The sequence below is a fragment of the Lactuca sativa genome, chromosome 7, assembly GCF_002870075.4.
Source record: "Lactuca sativa cultivar Salinas chromosome 7, Lsat_Salinas_v11, whole genome shotgun sequence".
Lineage (NCBI taxonomy): Eukaryota > Viridiplantae > Streptophyta > Magnoliopsida > Asterales > Asteraceae > Lactuca > Lactuca sativa.
Genome location: NC_056629.2, coordinates 62,290,678 through 62,300,330, shown reverse-complemented (window position 1 = coordinate 62,300,330; position 9,653 = coordinate 62,290,678). Strand labels below are relative to the sequence as shown.

General features: G+C 35.4%; 1 protein-coding gene across 1 annotated transcript; it reads right to left on the bottom strand.

Annotated features, from left to right (window-relative positions):
* Positions 1-7,449: 7,449 nt before the first annotated feature.
* Positions 7,450-9,325, bottom strand: LOC111893328 (chaperone protein dnaJ 49). Its single transcript, XM_052765950.1, has 2 exons — positions 7,897-9,325; positions 7,450-7,659 (listed from the first exon to the last, which is right to left on the bottom strand). The coding sequence occupies exon 1, from the start codon at positions 8,958-8,960 to the stop codon at positions 7,899-7,901; it is 1,062 nt and encodes a 353-aa protein (XP_052621910.1). The 5' UTR covers positions 8,961-9,325; the 3' UTR covers positions 7,450-7,659; positions 7,897-7,898.
* Positions 9,326-9,653: the final 328 nt, after the last annotated feature.

The window sequence follows — 9,653 nt, the reverse complement described above, 5'->3', positions numbered from 1 at the left end:
GACTCAACAACAGAAAAAATAAATGAATAGCAGCAACAGTTTATTTTGATAGATTGAATCAACATAAAAAATCATAAGAACTCATCGCAAAAATTATCAGTTGCGAATTTGAAAATTTCTTAACCAAAAATCGAATCTTCAAGATAAAACGGCTAATCGGAATCGTTCCTCACATGTTCGTGAGCTAAGATTTGATACTAATTGTTGATCCTATGATCTTCAGAGAATAAATGAACAAGAATATTACCTCATTGAATCAAATTTCCCCATCGCAAACCCAGTTAATCTCATGTGTATTGCCAAGGAACTAAATCGAAGGATCCCCTCAAAAGAAACTGCCAAAAATGCTCTCATTCCGATCCGAAATTATCTTTAAAGGATATCTCTTGAGATCGCCACTATTGATTATGATATTAACTCTATAATTCCTTTGGCTCGCTTTGAAGAGATGGACTCAAGCCTAGAAGGAATTAAAGATCGATATTTCAAGATCATAAACACTCTGAAACTAGGAATCATCTAATGGATTGATGGCTCAAAAGAAAAATAGTTCTTTCGTTTGAGTCAGAAACATTGTTGCTCAAACTCATTTACGAAGAGTCTCATGAAAGTTTCCTTTGAAGCCCTTGAAGCCTCTTTTGACATCAAGATGGAAGTTGTAAAGCAGATTCAGTGTATGTTTGATGTTAGAAGATTTTTCAGAAGCGTCTTTGATTTCCTTAATAATACTTAGGACATTTGAAGAAATAGCAGCTACAATCACTTAGGGAGAGATTGTTGAACCCGAAAGTGGCCCTCCGCAAAAGATCAACGATATGCTGCTAACCGAAGGTATATCTTCAAATGAGGTGTTACGATCAGAAGAAGTTGACTTATGTTTTGTCTTTTTGTTATGGAAGTTAATGTTTGTTGGGTTGTAATGATTGTTGGTTAATGACTATATTACTTAGTCATTTCATTATCTTTTTTCGATAGGTATTTACCATTTGTTCCCTTGGATCGTGTCTATAAAAGGGGAACCAGGTTGTGGTTCTCCTTACACTTTTCAACAATCTCGCTAGATAATCTGTCACAATATAAGATTGTTCTTTGTTCATTATAATGTTTATTTGTTTATGCTTCTGCTCTTTCATTATTGTTCTTTATATTAGTTTTTAAGTTATAACTTCCGCACTAACTTTATAGTCATTTAACTTAGAGCATTTTCCTGGTTTTATCAAAATTTATTAAACCTTCCTCCTTCAAACCCTCATCCCTTCTCAAGTCCATCGAAAAATATAGTTCCCTTCTTAGTTCTCTCCCAAATTTTGATTTAAGGTCATATTTTGCGCTTCACATACAACACCAAGCTTACATTAATCAATACTCTTCAACTTTGTATGATTTTTCTTTTTGTTTGCAGACAAAAGAAGCAACGACCCATAAATCTTACCCGTTGGCTAACGCTCAGCTGACAATTACAAAATTGGATCTTGTTTAACAAGTTGTTAACTCCAAACAACTCAAAAAAAAAGTTTCAATGAAGATATGATCCCGGTTCTCCGTATCAACTTATACTTTTTCTCCTTAATCATTCGCATATGTTCTTTTTGTCTCTAAAAGTAATCGAAACTCAAATATTTTGACTTAATTATCTACTCTAATCACATTTATATCTTCTTTTGATGATGAAATTAAGAGATACATGGGTTTTGGAACTTTTTACCAAGTCGATACTTGATAGAAAGGGCATTTTGGACCAAGTTACAATATATAGATTTTTTTTTTCAAAATCACTTATGCAAACCCTAGTTTTTCTCTTGGGTTGAGTGTAACGCCCCAAAAATGATGACATAACTTTTTTGTTTTTGGATTAATAAATTGATAATAAATATCTTTCCCATAAAATCAAAGTAATTCACGTGTGCCGGAAACATATGATGTGTGCTTTGCAATCATTCCGATCCCTTCCGTTTGAAAACGAGAGTACCTTAAACATGAACTGAAAACCGTAAGCACAAAGCTTAGTGAGTTCCCCAAAATACCATATAACATACAACCACAGAATGTCATGCAACATTCATATAATTTCCATGGTCTCTCCAAATAGTCTAATATCTAAGCGCCAAGGGCTCCCCCCGGGGTCTTCCATGCAAGTATCATAGAGACAACTAGCATACTACATAACATGTAATGGGACGACATTGGTGACTTTGACCCATGGATATAGTGAGAAGACTCACCTCGCACTGTTGAATCATACAGACTCACTCTTGGCTGTTGGCCGACAGATCCCTGAACTATCATAACAAAAGAACACTCAATTAACAATTGGGTTCTGATCCATAACCACAACTCCATGCCTAAGGTAAAAGGACCATTTTACCTCTAACCTATCCTTGTCCAAATTTATGAGCCAACTACAATCTGAAAGGCCCACAGGCCCATAAATCAACCATTGGCCCAATTTTCCAAATTGAGCCCAAACCCCCTTACATGGCTTTGCCTTAAGGCTCAACACTTTGTATTCTAATGGACCATTAATAACTCAAACTCTCAAGCCCAACCAAAGGATCCATAAAGGCCCACTAATGGCCCAATTTTCCAAATTGGGCCCAATCCCATATGGGCCTTATTCTAAGCCCATACTTCCCTTAATTACAATTCAGATTACCACAATTACCCCTTGGGACAAACTTGCTCAAAGTCATAAATCAAAAGCCAAAGTCAACGGTCCGAGTTGACCCAACTCGCCGAGTTGTCCTTCAACTCGTCGAGTTTCTTCATTAGTCTGCAAAGATCAAACAAAACCCCCATCAACTTGTCGAGTTCACCCAAAAACTCGCCAAGTTCGCCAAAATCCAACATCTTGATTCATTAAGCCGACCTTATCGAAACTAAGGACTTCACAACTCAGATCTTAACTGAAAATAGCCTCGAGAAGGGGTAAAGTTGGAAACTTCACTCCTTAAGAACCACCAAAATGGGTTCAGAACCCAAACCCTAGGCTTAAAAGAGTAAGGACTTAATCATTAATCACTTATTCTACAAGGACACAACCCCAAAATGCAGATCTAACCACATAAGGCTAAGTGGCCAAGTAAAGTCTCCAACTTTACACTTATTCACAACTAGAAGAAGCTCAAATGCATAAAAGAGGCCAAAAGAAGGACTTAATGAATACATGAAGCCCTTAGGACCATAAAGTTGGCACCTTTAAGCCAAAAGAGCTCATGAGGATCATAGATCTAAAAGATTAAACACTTAGGACTTCTACTTCCCCAATAACCACCCATTCATGGTTAAATGCATACAAATAAACCCAAGAAGCGATCTAAGCCAATAATGAGCAAGGTTATAGCTTTATACCCTAAATAGGTTGGAAATGGAGCAGAGAACCACCACCTTGCAATAAGCTTCTCCTCCTTCAATGAGCTTCAAACACACCAAAATACACCCCCAATGAGCTCACAGCATTCAAGGAGGCTTTGGGGTTTTGAGATTAGGGTTAGGGGCTATGGAGGATGGGAATGAGGCTAACACCTGGAACTTAAAGTGTTTAAATAGGTTGCAAAACCCTAAAATTAGGGTTTCCTTTTGAGTGGCCAATTCGCCGAGTTGAGGCTCCTCAACTCGTCGAGTAGCCTCGTTAAAGTTCGCAGTCAATCCAACTTTTATTCGCCGAGTTGAGGCTCCTCAACTCATCGAGTAGACCCATTAAATCCCATGATTTGCTCCTCCAACTCGCCGAGTTCAACTACTCCAAATTGGTTTAATAACCTTCTACACTTCGGGTGTTACATTGAGCATGGGTCGGTTTTGACCTAAAACCGAACCCAAATCCGAGTTAGAATTTTAAAGAAAATTAGAACCCAACCTACCCAAAACCGATAGGTTCAGTTTTCCGGTTTCGGGTTCATCGGTTTTAAACCCAAAATTTTCAAACTTAGCCACTTAATCACCATTTAACCAAAGGTTATGTTGGATCTAAGCCAACTCTCAATGGTATAAGAAATATTCTCGATAGTTATAATGAAAAGGGTGGAAGGTATTATATTTTATAAGAGTAGAGATTAGCTTGAGTTTCAAGACAACGACGAGGTGGGATCAGAAATTTCGAAGTTGAATAAGAAATGCGTATTGTAAAATTCGAAGGGTGGAACAAGAAATATTTGGGACTAACTCAAACTTGTGGCCTCCACTAACATGGACAACGTGCATAACCAATTGAGCTACATGTTATTTGTATTATTATCTCACGAAATATGAATATAAGTATATAGTATTTACAGAAAAAAAAAATATTTATATATATTCGGTTCGGTTCAGTTTTTATGTTTCTTAAAACCAAAACCGAACCCAATATTTTGGCTTGTTAAAAACTCAAACTCAAATCGTCGATTTTTCATCCGGTTACGGTTTTCGATTTTCGGGTTTGGTTGTGCTCATGGAGTAGTTTACTTTATCCACGTTTAAAGGGCATAAAAACGAGATGATGATCATTCCAAACATGTGCGTGCACACATTACTAAAAGAAAATCCCTTACAATACATAATTGTTTTATGTGTGCACTAAGCACCAAAAGATGTGACATTTCATAATTTTTGGCATAATTAAACAAAACACATATATTAGATTAAGGTGGCATGATTTTCAAGACTTTCCCCTCTACCATCTTTTGTCACCACCTTTCTCATCAACTTAAGTTTTGCGATCCTCTAAGAAGGACCATTATTTCTCCTTTTCAAAATTTGAGCAACAACACCTACATGTTTAGCTGCTTGTTCCTCAGATACTTGTTCATCAACCACATGTTCCTCAGCTACTTATTCCTTGGGTACTTGTTCAGCAATCACATGTTCCTCGATTACTTCTTCACCAGCCACCAGTTCCTTAACCCTAACCTCCTTATTAGCTACTTTGTTCGTCAGCCAACTGTCCCTCAACCACAACCTCCTCATCAACCACATGTTCCTCAACTATTTATGCATCTATAAAGCAAATTTTTTTATTAGTGTCCAAATCTTAATAAAGAAACAATGTAATTAGGGATCAAACCTTGTTTTAGCCATATATATTGTCTCTTATTGTGACCTTCTTGATGACAATTTCCATATTTTAGAATGCCCCCTTCTTTATAATAGTATGATTTCCTTCTTTCTTTGTAGAAATTTTTTTGTTCACTTTTGGTCTCCCATGCATTCTCTTATGCCTTGGTGGCAAGATGGATTGAAGATCCGTATCCAACCACATGTCAGCTCCATTAATTGGCTTCATGGTATATCTATAGCAGCTTCCAAACATGTTTATTATGAACCAAATAGCAACATACTCCTCTTCATTACCATTCAAAAACAATATTGTAGGAATGACATGCAAACATGGTATACTAGTAATGCTTTACACCTACATGTTCTTTGGTCCAAGTCAACTGTTTACACCTCATGTAATATTTTCACTTCATTTTGTTGCGGACCACTTGGAGTAACATCCCAAAACCTATGATGAAATGATATAAAGTTAGTAATTTTCCATAAAAAAAAAAACTTCATTTCAAGTAAGTACCATACCTCTGTCGTTTTTTCATTTTCAGGATCCTCCTTCTAATGGAAGGAAAGATATCCAAGTTCCATATTTCTCCCTTTTGTTTTTGTTTGTATATTCTCTTCATCTCTCGACTCTCTCAACCCATCTTTATGGCCAGTTTGGAAAACAATAATACTAGGGGTGTTAAAAAATATCCGTATTCGAAAATCCAATCAAAAATCCAAAAATCCGATCTTAAATTATCCGAAATTTCGGATACCTGAATTTCCGGATATCTAATTTTTCGGATTTGGATACGGATAGCAATTTTGTAAAATTTCGGATATCCGAAATCCAAAAATTATGATTTTTTTTATATTTTATTTGTTATTTTAATCCCATATATAGTTAATTAGTAAAGTATATTCGTAATACCATTAATTAAACATCTTTACTACACATCTGCATTGCCTTTGAATTCTCGAATGTACTCACGAAAATGAAGAATGAAAGCACTCACATATGCTTTAATTTTGATATATTATATTACCTAGATATATAACTATAATTTAAAGATAATATGAATGAGAAGCACCATCTTTTTCTACACATACAAAAACAAATTGTCCCAGGTCGCAACTTAAATATCATATCGTAAAATTGAAAAAGTTAGTTTAGTTAACATAAAATATACCATTTAGAATATCAGGTGTGCTATTTAGACATATTCATTCATAACTATCGCATTGGCTTCTATAATAGAATTGATTTTAAATTTGGACCAAAATCTAAAACATGTGGATATCTGATTTTGGTATCCGAATCCGAAATTTCGGATATGGATTCAGATACCAAGAATCAAGTATCCGAAATTTCGGATATCCGGTTTTGAACACCCCCTAAGTAATACATATCACGATATTTATCCTTTATCAAATTTCGGAGGTAGAAAATGAAGTCCTTGAACTCCATTTTTCGTAAGTTTGCCTCCATAACAAAAGTCTTTTCAGGATTAAAGTAAATCAAAGGCTTAGGAATAAGAAACACCTTCTGTCGTAAACATCTATACTAAGTGCACCGTTTATTAAGAACAACATTTTTGTTGTAAAAGCTAAAGTCAAGTTGTTGAAGGTTTAAGCAATGCAAAAGCCAAATTCAAAGCCAAACAAGTCACATAATCACATAAAAGAACAAGGACAATATATATAAAACTATAAATGCAAAATGATTTAATAACTTAACAAATGCAAAATGATATCTTTTCTAAATGTATCACTCTTTTACTTAGATAAAGAAATAACCACTTAACAATCAAATTGGTTATGACAGATGGCTACTTTCTTTTTCTTCTTTTTTTGATCGAATGGTATTTATAACAGTTCAAGGGGTATTTATGGTCAAGACGTTGGTATTTCTTGTTAACGATGCCCTTAATACATCAGATGCAAAAAGATTTCACATTCCAATGTGTAATAAAAAAATCCCAAGACCGAGTTTTTAAAGAATCATGAAACTACCTACACAATCCTTCACAAGCTGTAGAAATCGATTTCAAGAACAGAGAGTACACAACTTACACTAATAATAGTTGATGCTGTTAAACCCTCCTCCTTATGGTACCCTTCTCGGTTTTAGTTCTCTCCAGAAACCTTTAAAATTTTGAGAAATCTATACTTTCAAGTGTTTTTCAATGTGGATTATTTTATATATTTTTAAAATATGTTAAGATTGGTTGATTAACGTTATTGAAACAAAAAGTCAATAAGTAATTTGAAATTCAATTTTACTTTTTGTTCATCCACCATAAAAGTTTGCACTTTTCAATGATGCCTCTTTTCATTGAAGAAAGTCCGACACGTGCATCACTCTTAACTCAATTGTGATGAAAGTAACACAACTCAATCGGACATAAGGTCACTCCAACTTTCAAACAAGCGCACAAATAAGAAAAATATGGCAATTTATAAAACAAATACTCCAAAGTCAGCTCAAAATAATCGAGTAACAAATTAATTTCAGACTTCAAAAAAAATATATAAAAGTTTCAGCTAAATAATCTATCTGTGTCTGATGCTGCTTTTACAACTTTGCTGCAAAAAATGCAAATCGACTTGCATATTCTCAGAGCTTCAAGATTTTTTTTGAATTACAATCTGCAAAAGAAGAAAAAAAAAACCAAAATCTAAAAATGTGTTTCCATATAAAGCACCAAGCTTTCCAATCTTTAAAGCTATTACAAAAAATACACAAATCATCATCTTTTATGAATGTTATAAGTACACTTGTTGATAGTAAATACCAATGCAACATTATTTTCAAAAACCATATAATAATAATTACCATATAAGTATTTTTTTTAGAAAAAAAAAAAAAAAAAAAAGCAACCGGACCTTCAATGTGAATCCACCAAAGTAGGATCAAACTGCCTCAACATGTCGCAATTAGGCGTTTCACGTTGATAACCCCAATGAAGCCTTTGTGCCTCCAATCTACAATTATAAGAAAGAATCGACACGTACTCATGATCAATCCTTCCTTCAAGCTGAATCCTTTCATGGCTATTTGATGGATACTTTTGCTCAAAGTTGCGTGATTTCACAAAGTAATTAACCCCTTTTTGTGTAGTCAAACGATAATCATAAGTATATGTTCTTTGAAGAGAATAAACAGGTTCATTAGAAGGCAAGAAGCTGAAAATCAGAATGATGATAACTGGCAAAAATTGAAGTAAAGCCCGTATGTTAAACCCATCCGACCCGTTTACACCTGTTCTGGTACCCATTCCGGGTCCAAAATTGAACCCTGTGAATTGGGTTGTGGTTCTTGGGTTCATACCATAGAAAAAGTTTCTGAAAATCTCGTCTGCGTCAACTTCTTGATTGTAGAAGAAGCCATTGTTGAATCCTTGATGGGTCCTACGCCTGGTTGTTTGCGTTTCATAAGTGGGTTCATCTGACCCGACTAGATCATACTGTTTTCGATTTTCATCAACGCTTAAACACTGGAAAGCTTTGGAGACTTTCTTGAAGGCTTCTTCGGATCCTGGTGCTTTGTTCTTGTCAGGATGAACTTTCAAAGAGAGTTTCCTGTAAGCTTTTCTAACATCTTCAACACTAGAAGTTTTCTCGATCCCTAGTATATCGTAATAATCCTTTTTCCTTCTGATCTCCCTCACGATTGTGATCTGTTCTTCTGTACATGAACCGGATGAAGATCCAGTTCCCGGAACCCTACGCCGAACGTTAGAGCTATCACCATCACCGGCACCGGTCTGGGGTGACTTTGGTGATTCATTCGTGCTTTCTAGAGTTGATAACAGATCGTCAACGGGAAGAGAAGGATCTAATCGTTGAGCTTTCTTGATGAATTTTAAAGCGCGAGTTCGATCGCCTAACCCTAACGCGTCTTTCCCAATTTTTAAGCACTTCAACGCTTCGTCTTTGTTTCCATCCATCTTAGAAAGATCGAAGCTTCTAACAAATTCTAAAGGGCACAGTAGATGATCGAAATCGAAGAGTAAATCGATAAGTAGTGAGATTACCTGGAATGAATCAACGAAACTCCGAAATTGCAACCCGCCATCAACTGATGGATAGAAATTGAGGTAATCGGTTAGATTTATGGTTAGATCAAGTGGGGTTTCGGATATATTAGTGAATTTATCGTCGGATTTGAGAAGAAATGTCGATAAAATTAGATGAGGGAATAGGAATTGAGAGAGATATTCCTAATTCGATTAGGAACCCCGAGGGAGAAAAAGGGTTAGGTATGGTAGAATTGTAGTCGTGGAAGTAGAATGCCTTTCTCAACAATTCAAGTTTCACGTGACATGTATCGTTTAACATATATTGTTACATTTAGGAAATATTTACAAAAAAAATCCTTAAATTTGTCTCACACACACACCAAAAAAGAAAAAAGAAAAAAAAAACGTTTTATACTAACATCATATTTATGCACATAGATATTTCTCAATGCTTTTTTTTCCCATAAATATCATTTAGCAGATTTTTCACCCTCTAGTAGGTTACTACAGTATAATATATAGTTGTCATTTTGACAGCCGACATGTCAAACCACAATGGATCACCACCCCCCCCCCCTCGGTCGTCATGCCTCAAGTTCCTCAACAGGGCATCAATGAACA

Bases quoted from the DNA above. Each gene is read 5' to 3' on its own strand.
- LOC111893328 (XM_052765950.1), bottom strand. From the start codon at position 8,960: ATGGATGGAAACAAAGACGAAGCGTTGAAGTGCTTAAAAATTGGGAAA.